The 14,351-nt window shown below is 40.6% G+C and overlaps 1 protein-coding gene across 4 annotated transcripts in view; it reads right to left on the bottom strand.

Moving 5' to 3' along the window:
• Positions 1–3,894: 3,894 nt before the first annotated feature.
• Positions 3,895–14,351, bottom strand: part of PAFAH1B1 (platelet activating factor acetylhydrolase 1b regulatory subunit 1) — an 86,300-nt gene continuing 75,843 nt past the window's right edge. For all 4 annotated transcript variants that reach the window (XM_081805537.1, XM_081805535.1, XM_081805534.1 and 1 more), the window contains 3 exons: positions 12,385–12,486; positions 8,677–8,833; positions 3,895–7,819 (listed from right to left, as the gene is read on the bottom strand). In XM_081805537.1, coding sequence (XP_081661663.1) covers positions 7,746–7,819; positions 8,677–8,833; positions 12,385–12,486 — 333 coding nt within the window. In that variant the 3' untranslated portion in view covers positions 3,895–7,745. The remainder of the gene's footprint in view (positions 7,820–8,676; positions 8,834–12,384; positions 12,487–14,351) is intronic.

Raw genomic sequence — 14,351 nt, 5'->3', positions numbered from 1 at the left:
CAGGAATGTGTATAAATCAGGTCATATTGAAGGTTATCCTTAAAAGGTCCTTTAAGGGGGGTAGAGTCCCAGGCACCCAGCTAGGGTTTCCCTGACTGCCGACACAGCAGGTGAGTGTCACCCGTCGGTCACAGAAGAGGAGGCTGAGTCACTCCTCCATAGAGATTTGTGTGGTACAGGGTTGCGTGAAGGCCAGTTGGAATGGGGGGGTGCTGTAGGCTGGGGGCCTGGGCCCTGGGCTTGCTGGCCCTGATAGGTTGCCCAACACCTGATTTGGGGCTGCCCTTGTCCCTTTGAGTCAGGAGAACTGGGCGGCGGCCTCCAGAAGGCTAGGAGTGCGGGAATGGGGCGCTGTCAAGTTTGCTGTCCTAGGGTAAATTCTGGGCGAGCCAGGCTGTTGTGGAGATGCAGTGAGATGGGGGCAGGGGTAGCCGGTGAGCGTGAGGGGCAGGGCCTGTCTCCAAGAGGAGGGGAAGTCTCCTAACTGGCCGCTGCTTACTCGGCTATCTTGAGCAGGTGGGCCTCAGCAGCGTGCCCACGGCAATACCATCTCGAGTCTTGGAGGGGTTTTTTGTGTGTGTCAACAAATTCTCTGAAAAAGATACTCCAGCCCGAGTATTGGTTACTTTCTTGAGCCGACTGGAAAGAAAATGTTCTTGACCTTGAAGTTTTTTTTCTTCTTTTTTAAAGATTTACTTACTCATTTGTCAGCACAAGCAGGGGAGGGAGAAGCAGGCTTCCCACTGAGCAGGGAGCCCGATGGATTTAACATGCATGTCACTTTTATACTTAAGGATCTTTTTGAAAAGCTAGTATAACCAAATTAAGCTTTTAAGATTGTATCATCTCAGGGTGGGGCGGGGGGGGGGGGGACTGTATCATCTGTCTCCACTCCTGCCCTTCAAACTGCCATTGTGAAATGGGTATTTTTTTAAAGATTTTATTTATTCATTTGACAGAGAAGAAAGCGCACAGGCAGGGGGAGCAGCAGAGGGAGAGGGAGGAGTAGACTTCCCGCTGGGCAGGGAGCCCAACACAGGGTTCGATCTCAAGACCCCAGGATTATGACCTGAGCCAAAGGCAGATGCTTTAACAACTGAGCCACCCAGGCGTCGCGTGAAATGGGTATTGAGAGGACTGTTGGACCACACTGAGGACCCTGTGTACCCTGAGGCAGAGAACCAGGTAGCCTGCTGTGGTCCACATTCCTACTGCCAGAATCCAAGCTATCCAATCCAGGGGCGCCCTGGTGGCTCAGTCGGTTGATCTGAATCTGCCTTCGGCTCAGGTCATGGTCCCAGGGTTCTGGGATCGAGCCCCATATGGAGCTCCCTGCTCAGCGGGGAGTCTGCTTGTCCTTCTCCCTCCACCCCTCCCACCTGCTCCTGCTCACTCACTCTCAAATACATAAAAAAAATTTTTTTTTTTAAGATTTTATTTATTTGACAGCACAAGCAGGGGGAGCAGCAAGCAGAGGGAGAGGGAGAAGCAGGCTCCCCGCGGTGGAGCAGGGCGCCCAACGTGGGGCTCGATCCCAGAACCCTGGGATCATGACCTGAGCCGAAGGCAGACGCCTAACCGACTGAGCCACCCAGGCGCCCCCAAATACATAAAATCTTAAAATCAAATCTGACAAGGCATGCATATCAGGACGCCTATGGAGGACAGGTGGCCCTGCTCAAATGCAGACTGAAATACTCCCATTCGACAGGCAAATCCATTGATTAAAAAAAAAGTCAAACACTGAGATGCAGACCATGCAGGACCCAATTATCCTGAGAACAAGGTCATTTCAGAATGATTTAGGAGTTCCAAGTGTAGGCAACATAATCCTTGCTGACCCATTCCTAGACTCCGCCCTGTTCCCCGTGGTCATCTCCCAGGGAGTTTGCAGTGTGGTGTGGTGTGATGGCCTCAGGGATGGGAGGAGGGTCATTCCTGCTTTGCTAAAGGTTAAAAAACTGGAAGAGGTCAGAAGGTCCTCCTTACACTTTAGATAGCTAACAAGATGCTTAACATAGGCAGAACCAGATAAGGGAAAGAGCATGTGCATTTGGGTTTGAGTCCCAGCTCACCGTCTTAGCGAGGCTTCATACCTTTGGCATAAGACTTAAAGTGAGCCTGTGTTCTTGTCCATCAAAATGTACTAATGCCCACCAGCAGGGAGTGTATGTGAGAATAAGGATGTTGGCACCTAACAAGCATTCAAAGTGTTAGGTATTTTCCCTTCCCTAATCCCCCCACCTCCACTTTTATTTTAAAGAATTTTATTGAACCATGAGAGACTATGGACTCTGAGAAACAAAAGGGTTTTAGAGGGGAGGGGGGTGGGGGGATTGTTTAGCCCGCTGATGGATATTAAGGAAGGGTACGTATTGCATGGAGCACTAGGTGTTATACGAAAACAATGGATCGTGGAACACTACATCAAAACTAATGATATATTGTATGGTGACTAACATAATAAAATTAAAAAAAAAAAGCTACACCCAACGTGGGGCTCGAACACACAACCCCGAGATCAACCACTGATTCTAATCAATGAGAAGCTAGTTAATTAATCAGAATCAGTGGTTTTCAAGCTTGAGCCTACATCAGAATCATCTGGATGGCTTGTTAAAATTGGTTTTTCATATAGAGGTTTCAGATACAGTAGGTCTGAGCTGGAGCTCAAGAGCTTGCATTTCTAATGAGTTCCCAAGTGCTGCTGCCGCTGGCCTGCTGGGGAACATCGTGAGAATCAGAGAATTCTGGTAGGTCTCTCAGCATCCAAAAACTGCATGCAAGTCAAGTTTCACCAAAGCCCAAACAGGGACAGAGCTGCCACATTTAGGATGCTGTACCATTTCCCCACCAATTCTTCCACTTTCCTATCCCTCATCCTACGTCAGGGACATACCCAATGAGCGTTGGAAAGAAGCTTGAAGTGATAAACCAGTGGGTGAGTTTTGAGTAACTGCATTTCAGGATGGCGATATACCAAAGCTGGAACTCTCTACCCCAGGGAAAGTGGTCAGACTCATCATCGGCATCTCAAGCTAGGGGAAAAGAGGAGCCCTGCAGGGAAATGGAAAAGCTGCAAAACTCAGAAGACTCGAATTTCAAGTAAATTACTTTGGTGTTCTTGAGGATTCCCATTTTGGGATGGGGAGGCAGGAAAACAACTGGGCTGTAAGTAAAGAGACACTGCATCATCCAACTTGTCCTTTATACATCAGAAAAGCTGGAGAATTCCTGGCTGCCCTGGACACCACAGGCCCCAGCTGGGCAGTAGTAGGCATGGGAGGCAGGACATAGCCAACACGTGTAAAGCAGAGGGAAAGCCATGGGGCTTCTGGGCCAAGAGTGAAGGCGATTTTGGTACTTTTCGACCAAATTTAAAACAGTATTAAGAATCTTCAAGAATCCAAGACCACTGGACAAAACAAGAGGCTCATTCATTAATAGAACAAAAGGGGAGCACGATCCTTCTGTCTGGACCCTGACGACCACAAGAGGGCCAAGTCTTTGTTGGGGTGTGTGTGTGGGGGGGGGGGGAGTGTTTACAATAGGTCATTCCTGGCCTCAGCTCTCCAGTGCTTGGGCCGATGAGTCACTGTTGGAAAAGGCTGCTGGAGGCGGGGGTGGTGCAAGCCCACCTACCACCATCGCCAATGGCCCCTGCAGCCATCGCTCCTGGAGCCTGACCTCCTAGTAAGGCGAAGGAAGGGGACGGTGAAGGCAGTGCCAGCACGGCCCTCGAGAAAAGCCCTCCATCAAGGCCCTGCCACCAATCTGCAGCTTACTCTATGGCTGGTGTTGAACACAGTCCCATCTCCTATTAGGACTCGGTTTTAAATCTCTGCACAAGGACACACACGCACACACACACACACACACACACAAAATCACATCTAGTTTTATAGGCATTTAATAGTTTACCAATTGGTACAATAGGATTTTTTAATATGCAGAAAACATGAATAAATTTTGTTTTACACAGTCTGAGAGCAACAAATCTTACTGTAAAACACAAGAGCAATAGTATATACATTCCTTTACTGATTTTTTTTTAAAATTGTGTCAATAACTTGTTAACTCTTACTGTTTTCTCCAATCACCACCACCTCTGCAACATTCATATGAAATCAATGCTTGCCTTCATGTCAGTGTCAGGATCAACATCTAACCCGAAGATTTTGTGTTTGTTTCTATCATCTTCAGAGTGAGCTTTACGGATGCCTGAAGGATAGGCAGGACAAGAAAGCAGCTACTTACATGATATAGTGGAAAGATAAAAAGGCCAGTTCAGTCCAGTTGTGACTTGTAAATCCAGCTTGCCCTCCCCCCACCCTACGGAAAACAAAACAAAAAACAAAAACCCAAAACCTTTTTCATCGATTTTGTACATGTCGCTTCTCTACCAGGAGATTCTTCTTTGCATCATCTAGATTAATTAACACATTGGACTTATATACAGCTGGACAGAAAGAGTAACCATTTTAAGTGCCTTTTCCTTCAACAATTTTAATTTCAGTTGCTTAAGGATTATCAAGCCACCACTGTCAACAAAACAAAATATCCTTTACTTTTAAATAGTTTTTCTTTAAATAAATTTAAAAGAAAACTATTTAATGAGTGATTTTACCTGGAAGTTCACACAGAAACAGGAAGAGGCAAACAGGAGAGCAGGGCACTGACAGTAAGGAGACTGGGCTTGGTGATCTAGAGCCAAAGCTTCCAAAGACTACAGCGAGCGCTCCACAGCCTGGACGACTTGCTAACACTAGTGATTTTTAGAGCAGTGCTCTGGGCACACCATTGGTCACACCACACATAGACAAAACAGGACGGTCTTAGTCTCCTAAAGTGCAAGATGCCATGTCAAAAAGCAACTATTCTCCAAGCAATGTCTACACCACAGTTTCCGTGGCTTGCACGTTCAAGAGTGCAGCTAGGACTCCTTGGGCACATTATTAAGGGTGGCACTGGAATGTCTGTTTTCACACACACAAAGTCAAATAATCATCTGAGGATGCAATTCTACCAGCTTTTTATTTCTTAAATAAGTGGCCAATTTGATTGAGAAAGTGACAAAGCAGCAATGAACCTCTAAACCAATTCATAAATTCCTCCACTTACAATCCAAACCAGTAACCTCATCATTGTACTTATCCCAGGCAAGGCACAGGGTCAGACAGCAGACAGAGAAAACGGAGGCAACAGGAAGAAAGGGCATCGACAGGGCAGTGTCAAACAACAGTGCGGGAAACCACGCACCTCCGACTCCGGATTGTGGATGGATCGCTCTCCCCCACCCCCTTCATTATTCAAACAGGGCTCGTTACATTTGGATCCAGTTGAGGACCATCCCTGAGATTCAGTGTTTGCTGCTTCTTAAATGGAGGATGTCTGGTAGCTCATCCAAGCAGCAGGCTGTGGCAGTCTCCCAAGTAAGGACAACTTTGTTTACAGAGTAATATTGTTTCTCCTCCTTTGTCAACGAAGTCACTGTATCCTGCAGGGGGGGAAAACCCAGCGGACAGCAGCTTTGTTAGCTTTGTTTCCTCCTACATCGGTACCATTTTTTCCTTTACTGTTCGTATCTATGAGTGATTTCTAGATGCTGTGGCTTACCCTTAAACAATTCGTGTTGCTACATGCTAAAAATGAATTAAAATACAAGACATTTATACATGTATAAACAAATGTTAAGATGCACCATTTCTATGTATTTATATTTCTTAAAATAGGACAGGAAATAGCAGCAAACGAGAACAAAGGTATCTTCCATAGCTTTTGTAGAAAACTCCAGTCAGAACAGCTAAAGGGAAACAAAATAAGACTTCTGAGTGTGAGCAGGGTTGTGAGGCAATATTGTCCTGAAAGTTATTCTACTATATTTAAGGAATTAGCTTAAATTGTAATTTTTGTCTTCAAAAATAGCCATTAGTTCTCAAAACACTTTTCCTTCCAGAGACGTCGCTCAGGAATTATTAAAAACAAAGCAAACAAACAAAAAGACACAAGTTAGACATAAAGCTGCTTCTAGTAAACATAAGGCCTAGTCTCCGTGTATCTAGAGGACACTAACTCTAACCCTTTGTCTTTTTCAGGAACCAAATTTCCATTAAATACTAAAAGGGACATTAAAAAAAAATCACATATTATGCAAATGAATAAAATGCAATTCAGTGTAAGTTTCTTTGTTAAACTGTCTTTGTTATTTCTTTGTTAACTTTTCAAATGACCTTAAAAAAAAAGCTGTTGGTTAGCTAAGCAATAGAATTATTTATTTAATAATCTGCAATGAAATATTGTTTCCAAAGTCATAGATAAAAATTCTCTTAAACCTACTTGTAGTAACTTTGGATCACAATATACATCAGGCTGTGTAAAATGCTGAACAGCCAAACGGTGGGGGAGGGTGTGTGTGTGATTTTCCTTTTCACTGGGAAAAATTCCCACAGAGTCAGACCTAGTTTTCAGAAGCATTAGGATCAAAAAGGGCTTGTTCTAAAGCATGGTATTCCACAGCAAAATTTATTCTACTTGTATGTTTTAGCACTTCTTCAAAAACCCAGGACCCAAAGACATGGAGGTTTTATGTGTGTGATATACATATACAGACTTATCCACTTATAGATAGGCCCATATAAACATTTATATATAAACAAAAGGTGAAAACACAGTACATTTTTATGCATGCTCCATTAAACCCTGTCTTTTTTTTTTTAACGTGTAAGTTAAATACAGTTCAAATCGGTATCAGATTCATGTTGAAAAACAAACTGCTGTATTTCTCCCACTTCTTTAAAATGGGCAAACATAACCTTTTCAATATCTGTCATCATGTAATGCACATTGCACATCCCTAAAAAACATCAAAACAAATAGTGATTTGTACCATGACACACTCAATGGGAAGATTAAATTCTACTTGGAAGTCACATCACTATACAGTCTAATAGTATGGAGAATACAACTAGAAGTGTGTCTAGTGTGAAAAATAGAAGCTTAGAGTATTACAGTGTTTTGTTAACCTGTTTACAAAGCATTAAAACCCAAATGAAATAAATGATTTGCTATTAGCTGCTGAGATTTTTCTTATTTGAGATTTACAGTCATTTTCTTACATAAATATACCACTAGCCTCTGCTTGATAGGCTGCCAAAACAAATGTATCCTATTGATTTGGCAAATGTGTCATGACAAAAATTCCAATGTGTAATCCCCATTAATTACATAGATGGTTCAGAAGATTTTGAATTGTAGCCTTATCATCTAACATCCTTAAAGAAGATTTATTAAGCACACTTAAGTGATGTTACATAGATACACATTTCAGAAAAAGCCCTAATAATCACCACTTTTCCCCAAATGAGGCCATCAAGTCAGGCACCAACAGATAGCAGAAAGAAAAACAGGAATTAATAATCCAACAGAAAATGACACTGTCAACTATTCAGTTTAGTGCCCTAAGTTCAATTTATTCAACTTCTGCCTTCTTAGGCCTGGTGTGACCAATGCCAGCCCAGGTTTTTAAACCCTATGTACTTCTAGACAACGTATGTAAATTTACAGTATACAATTTGGATTCACCATGCATGAATACTTTGTGTGTAACATTTAATAAGCTCAATCTACATCCAGAATAATTTACATGAAAGGACAATATTTATTTAAACAGAGCTCAATGGGGTAACCATGGTATCATCAGAGTGCATCCAGAGGAAAAATGGGAGGAGGGGCCAAATGAGACTCAATCAACGGCACTCCCACACCTTTACTGTTTGATCTACACTGCCAGTAACCACATATGGTGCCGTCTTATGGAAATCTGAAAGAAAAAGAAAAGGCTTATTTTAAATCCAGATAAAATTTTTAACAAGCCACAAAATAAGCAAGTCCAAGTGCCAGGGATACTCATTTTTTTCTATATACACCCGCACACCCTGGTTTAGGGAAGCTGAGATGTAATAATTAAGTCCTATGTTAACATTTCAATAAAAATCCCTCCCCCATTAACACCCATCCCAACTAAATCTGAATAAACACTCAAATCTAACAAGGGTAGGCTCAATGTATCTACTTACTTAACTTACTATGTTTCTGGCTTAGTACTAATGCTTTATATTCATATTTAATTTTTGTAACAATCCTTTGAGATGGGCATTAGTTTTATTTTTATCATTAGATCCATCAAACCCTAGGTGTATTATATTTTACTGTATTCACTACTTTAATTCTAGATTCAGGTCCAGATAATACTGAGGATATTTATTAAACTTAAATACGATTCTGTGAGTTCCCAGTACATGGTAGTATATACCTGCCAGAGGAGAAAAAGGCTGAGTAAAATTTACTTTGAGAAACTTACAAACTAGTAGGGGAGGAAAATTACCCATCAGAGTGGTTAGTAAGCATCCTCTTCACAATCCTAGTTTCCAAAACCAATGTTGTGCATGGAGAAAGTAATTTTTTTATTATAAGGCTGATGATGGAGAGAGAGAGTTAAGGAAAGGAGAATTTAAAACAAATGATAGGAATCCACAAAGTTTTTAAACTGTCTTCTCTAGTCTGTCCTGAAAGCACACAGTCATTTCTTACCTGGAAAATTCCACACGATTACATAAAACTGTTTATGCCTGGCACTCCAAAACCTAATTGCTTAGAAAGCTCATTACTCATACATACCCAAGGAGGTAACAAAGTGTTCATGCGCATTGAGGGTCTTCATGCATCGCTTGTTCTTGTAATCCCACACACGTAGGGTCTTGTCATCAGCACAACTCAAAATAAACTTCCCCCCAGAATGGAACAGAACTCCACGTACCCAGTTATCATGACCCACCTTAAAAACAAAAAGGTATTTGACTTAATAAAGGGATAAAGTACATAAACAGCACCTAGAAAAATAGTAAGTCATTACTCAAAGTGCAATAAAAAATGTCAATGTCAAAAAAGAGCCACTGGGATAATTGGAGAAATTGAGTATGTAGTATTAATGTCAAATTTCTTTTCTTTTTTTTAAAATCATTTTCTTAAAGTAATCTCTACACCCAATGTGGGGCTTGAACTCATGACCCTGATATCAAGAGGCACATGCTCTACCAACTGAGCCAGCCAGGCACCCCAATGATAAGTTTCTTGAGTATTATCGTTTTATTGTGGTTATACAGAATACCTTTATTTTTAGGAGATACAATTGTCATGGTATCTACAACTAACTCTCAAATTGTTCAGCAAAATGTACACACACACACACACACACACAGGAAAATGTTGGCAACTGGTGATTCTAGGTGAAGGATACACAGGTATTTACTGCATATCCATCCATACATTCATCTATCTACATCCCCTAACCCAGCAGTTCCAGTTCTTGCTATTTACCCTGAGAAATAAAATTAAGAAAGGCCCAGAGATTTATTGAACAAAGATGTTCATCAAAGCACTGTATGTAATCAGTAATAAAATATCTAACAACATGAGCAGTGTCACATACCTCCTAAATTAAAGGTTTGCTACAAAGCAATATGTACAATGATTATCATTTATATATAAAAATCCCCATCATATTCATCTACATAGAAATTAATGAAAATGGCTGAGAACTGCACAGTCCAACAGGGTAGCCATTTAGTCACATGTAGATTTTTTTTTTTTTTAAGATTTTATTTATTTGAGAGAGGGAGCATGAGAGCAGAGTGAGGGGCAGAGGGAGAATCAGACTTCCCAATGAGCAGGGAGCCTGATGCGGGGCTCGATCCCAGGACCATGGGATCACAACCCGAGCCGAAGGCAGACGCTTAACCGCCTGAGCCACCTAGGTGCCCTTCACATGTAGCTTTTTAAATATAAACTAACTAACATTGGGGCGTCTGCGTGGCTCAGGCGGTTAAGCGTCTGCCTTCGGCTCAAGTCATGATCCCAGGGTCCTGGGATTGAGCCCCACACTGGGCTCCCTGCTCAATGGGGAGCCTGCTTCTCCCTCTGCCTACAGCTCTGCCTACTTGTGCTCTCTCTTTCTCTGTCAAATAAATAAACAAAAATCTTAAAAAAAAAAAAAAAAACTAACAAACATTAATACTATCAGCAATTCAGTCCTTCAGTCTCAGTAGCCACAACACTGGATAGTATAGATATAGAACATCATCACAGAAAGTTCTACTGGGCAGCCCTAGACTAGAAAATATACTTGGAAGGTATTATTATGAGTTTTATGAGGGTGATTTTTATTTTCTTCTTTTAGCTTTTCTGTATACTTCTAATTTTTCTACAGTGTAAATAACCATACTGCTTTTGTAAAAGAACTAAAAAAAGGGAGTTAATTAAAAAAAAAAAAAAAAGATGACCAAGGTGACATATCCTTTGCCTTGACCCTTATTTAAAATACTTTGTTCTAGGGGCACCTGGGTGGCTCAATTGGTTAAGCGTCTGCCTTCGACTCAGGTCATGATCTCAGGGTCCTGGGATCAAGCCCTGCATCGGGCTCTCTGCTCAGTGGGGAATCTGCTTCTCCTTCTCCCTTCTGTCCTCCCACCCCTGGCTTGTGTGTGCGCTCTCTCTCAAATAAAATCTTAAGAATTAAAAAAAAAACAACTGTTCTATTATAGTGACCTATAAAAGTCACCAATCACTAGACGTAGAAGCTTCAACAAAAGTTAAATCACATTTCCGTGACTACATCAAAATAAAGCAGTAAAAAGTACCCTCCTTCAGCTGAAAAAATAGGAGCCAGAAACCTCCGGGGAAATTAAGGTGACCTGTGTTATTACAGGAGAGCAGAGCACATGCTTTTTTTTCTTTTTTAAAATATATTTTTTTTCTTTTTCTTTTTTTTCTTTAAGATTTTATTTATTGGAGAGCGAGCGAGAGAGAAACAGCATGAGAGGGGAGAGGGTAAGAGGGAGAAGCAGGCACCCTGCTGAGCCGGGAGCCCAATGCGGGGCTCGATCCCAGGACTCCGGGATCATGAGCCGAAGGCAGTTGCTTAACCAACTGAGCCACCCAGGCGCTCTAAAAGATTTTATTTTTGAGGACTCTCTATACCCAACATGGGGCCCAAACTCACAACCCTGAGATCAAGAGCCTCCACACACCACTGACTAAGCCAGCCAGGTGCCCCAAACACACTTTATGATTTTAAGTGTAGATCATCTTTTTAAATAGCGATATAGCATATCTGAGCTCAGAATACTACTAGAGAAAAGTTTAATTTTCTAACCAATTTCTTTTTGTTTTTTTAAAGTAGGCTCCATGCCTAGCATGGAGCCCAGTGTGGGGCTTGAACTCACGACCCTGAGGTCAAGACCTAGGTTGAAATCAAGAGTCAGACACTTAACCAACTAAGCCACCGAAGTGCCAATTCTTGATGATACTTCCAAAGTGTCTACCATATCCTACAGAGAGACAATCACTTCAAGGTATGGTTAGTACCTAAAGAAATCTCTAAAACAAACATGGATGCCAAATTACAAAAAACTTGTACTGAATTAATGCCCACAGATTCCCTCAGAACTTCCTTAGGCAAATAAGAATGTCCACAATGCTGTACTATCATTTATATATATATATATTTTAAAGATTTTATTTATTTGTGAGAGAGAGAGCATGAGCAAGGTGAAGGGGTAGAGTGAGAGGGAGAAGCAGATTCCCCACTGAGCAGGGAACCCGCTGTGGCACTTGTCCTAGGATCATGACCTGAGCTGAAGGCAGATGCTTAATAACTGAGCCACCCAGGTACCCCTGAAATAACATTTCTAAGTCATAAAGCTAGGTAACAACATTAACATCAGAATGGTAAAATAAACCAAATAAAGTGAACCATGTGAACAAATAGATAATACTTAAAAGGATTCATATTAAAATTAAATACAGTGAAATACAGAAACAGTTTAAAAAATGAATGAGACTAGGGGCACCTGGGTGGCTCAGATGGTTAAGTGCCTGCCTTCGGCTCAGATCATGATCTTGGGGTCCAGGGATCGAGCCCCATGCCAGGCTTCCTGCTCAGCAGGGAGTCTACTTCTCCCTCCCCCAACTGCCCCTCCCCCAACTTGTGCACGCTCTCTCTCTCTTAAAAAAAAATGAGTCTATAATAATACTGTTTATCTCGCATAGGAGATATATAATTTTTAAAGATACAGTAAGCTAGGATCTCCCTCCTGGCATTAACTGGCTTTGTAGATCCTTTATATAAACATGACATTCTACAGCAATAATTTTCCTATCACTGTAACAATGGAATTACAAAAGTTTAAGAAAAAATGTCTTTACAAGAAGTTCTTTTAAAGCCTGCAATAATTCAGATTATTTAATAAGATATCACAAGGCATCTAACCCAAAAAGGTATAAACCTAGTTAAGACACAAAAGAAGCAGTAAGATTATGCAAACTTACTAGGGTCATAAGGCACATGCCAGTACTGACGTCCCACATCTTAATAGTCTTGTCTCTGGATCCAGACAGTAAGAATGGCCCAGGCTTGCCACTTTTTTTAGTCTATAAAAAACATACAAATATTAAGTTTCCCATGTAAGAAGTTAGGTGAGGACTTTAAATGACTTCTAGCAATGATCTATATTTCCAATTTTTATAAAAATGCAATTTGGGGGGACAAATATTGTACATGTTTATTACACAATCTGATGTTCTGAGATACATATATATTGTAAAATGATCATCATAACCAGGTTAATTAATATAGCCATCACCTGGTATAAACATTCCCACCCCCCCCCTTTAGGTAGTGAGAATACATTTTTTTTTTTTAAGCTGATAAGAATACTTAAGGTCTACCCTCTTAGCAAATTTCAAGTATATGACACAGTACTGTTAACTGTAGTCACGATGCTGTACAATTAGATCTCTAGGACTTATTCTTTAGATTTTTCTCTATTGAAATACATAGGTCTTTTGACATATGCAGGCTGTTACAGAGGAAGGACCCAGATAACATAAAAACAGAGTATCTCTACTAAGATTAAGATTCAGTTTCTATAATAATGGGATGATAAATTTACTGTTCAAGACTTCTGTAATCAAGAAAAATTTAAAACTATGTAATTAGGTCTATATAAAATCCAGACAGAATCAAATTTATGACATGGTAAGTAACCACCACCAGAGGGCAGTAAAAAGAATTTGAAAAGGCAACCAGTTAGCCAAAATCTAAAGAAGTTACTACAGAAACCTCATTTTGGAAAAACAGTTGTTTTTTGGGGGGGGAGGGGGAAGATGGGGCGGAGATGGGGGCTTTGGGGGAAGATTCTCCTCCTTCATTTATTAAAATGTAATTTAAAAATATCCACAATAGAGGGAAACAAGCCATAAGTGACTCAATGATAGAGAACAAACAGGATTGATGTGACAGAGAACAAACAGGACTGATGAAGGGAGGTGGGTGGGGGATGGGCTAGATGGGTGATGGGTATTAAGGAGGGCACTTGTGACGAGCACTGGGTGTTGTATGTAAGTGATGAATCACTGAATTATACTCTAGAAACCACTATTGCACTGTATGTTAACTAACAAAAGCAAAAATCCCCAATAGGACTATCTATATAAAAGACATGTGGTCAATTTTGGCTCATGCAATTTATTCAAAGAAATAATATTCTGTAACTTGTTTTTAAGTTATTAATCATAAAGACTGAAATCATGAAAAGTGCAAATTAAGAACCATGAAGAAATATAATATATAATATAACCATGAAGACTCCATCAAAAAATTGCTAGAACTGATAAGCAAATCAGTAAAGTCGCAAATGTACAAAATCTGTATTTCTGTACAAAATCAATGTACAGAAATCTGTTCCATTCAATAATGAAGCAAGAAAGAGAAATTAAGAAAACAATCCCATTTATAAAGGCACCAAAAATAATAAGATACCTAAGAATAAACCTAATCAAAGAAGTGGAAGATCTGTACTCTGAAAACTATAAAACACTGATGGAAGAAACTGAAGACAACACAAAAAATGGAAAGACGTTCCATGCTCATAGACTGGAAGAACAAATACTGGTAAAATGTCTATACTACCCAAGGCAATCTACACATTTAATGGAATCCCTATCAAAATACCCAACAGCATTTTTCACAGAACTAGAACAAACAATCCTAAAATTGGTATGGAACCACAAAAGACCCCAAATAGCCTGCTTCTCCCCCTCCCACTCCCCCCCTGCTTGTGTTCCCTCTCTCGCTGTATCTCTCTCTGTCAAATAAATAAATAAAATCTCCAAACAAACAAACAAACAAATAAAACCCTATGATCCAGTAATTGTACTACTGGGTATTTACCCAAAGAATTTAAAAAACCCACTAATTCAAAAGGATGCATGCACCCTTATATTTATAGCAGCAT

The sequence above is a fragment of the Leptonychotes weddellii genome, chromosome 15, assembly GCF_054177405.1.
Source record: "Leptonychotes weddellii isolate Sample4059 chromosome 15, ASM5417740v2, whole genome shotgun sequence".
Classification (NCBI taxonomy): domain Eukaryota; kingdom Metazoa; phylum Chordata; class Mammalia; order Carnivora; family Phocidae; genus Leptonychotes; species Leptonychotes weddellii.
This window is presented reverse-complemented; position numbering and strand designations above follow the sequence as displayed.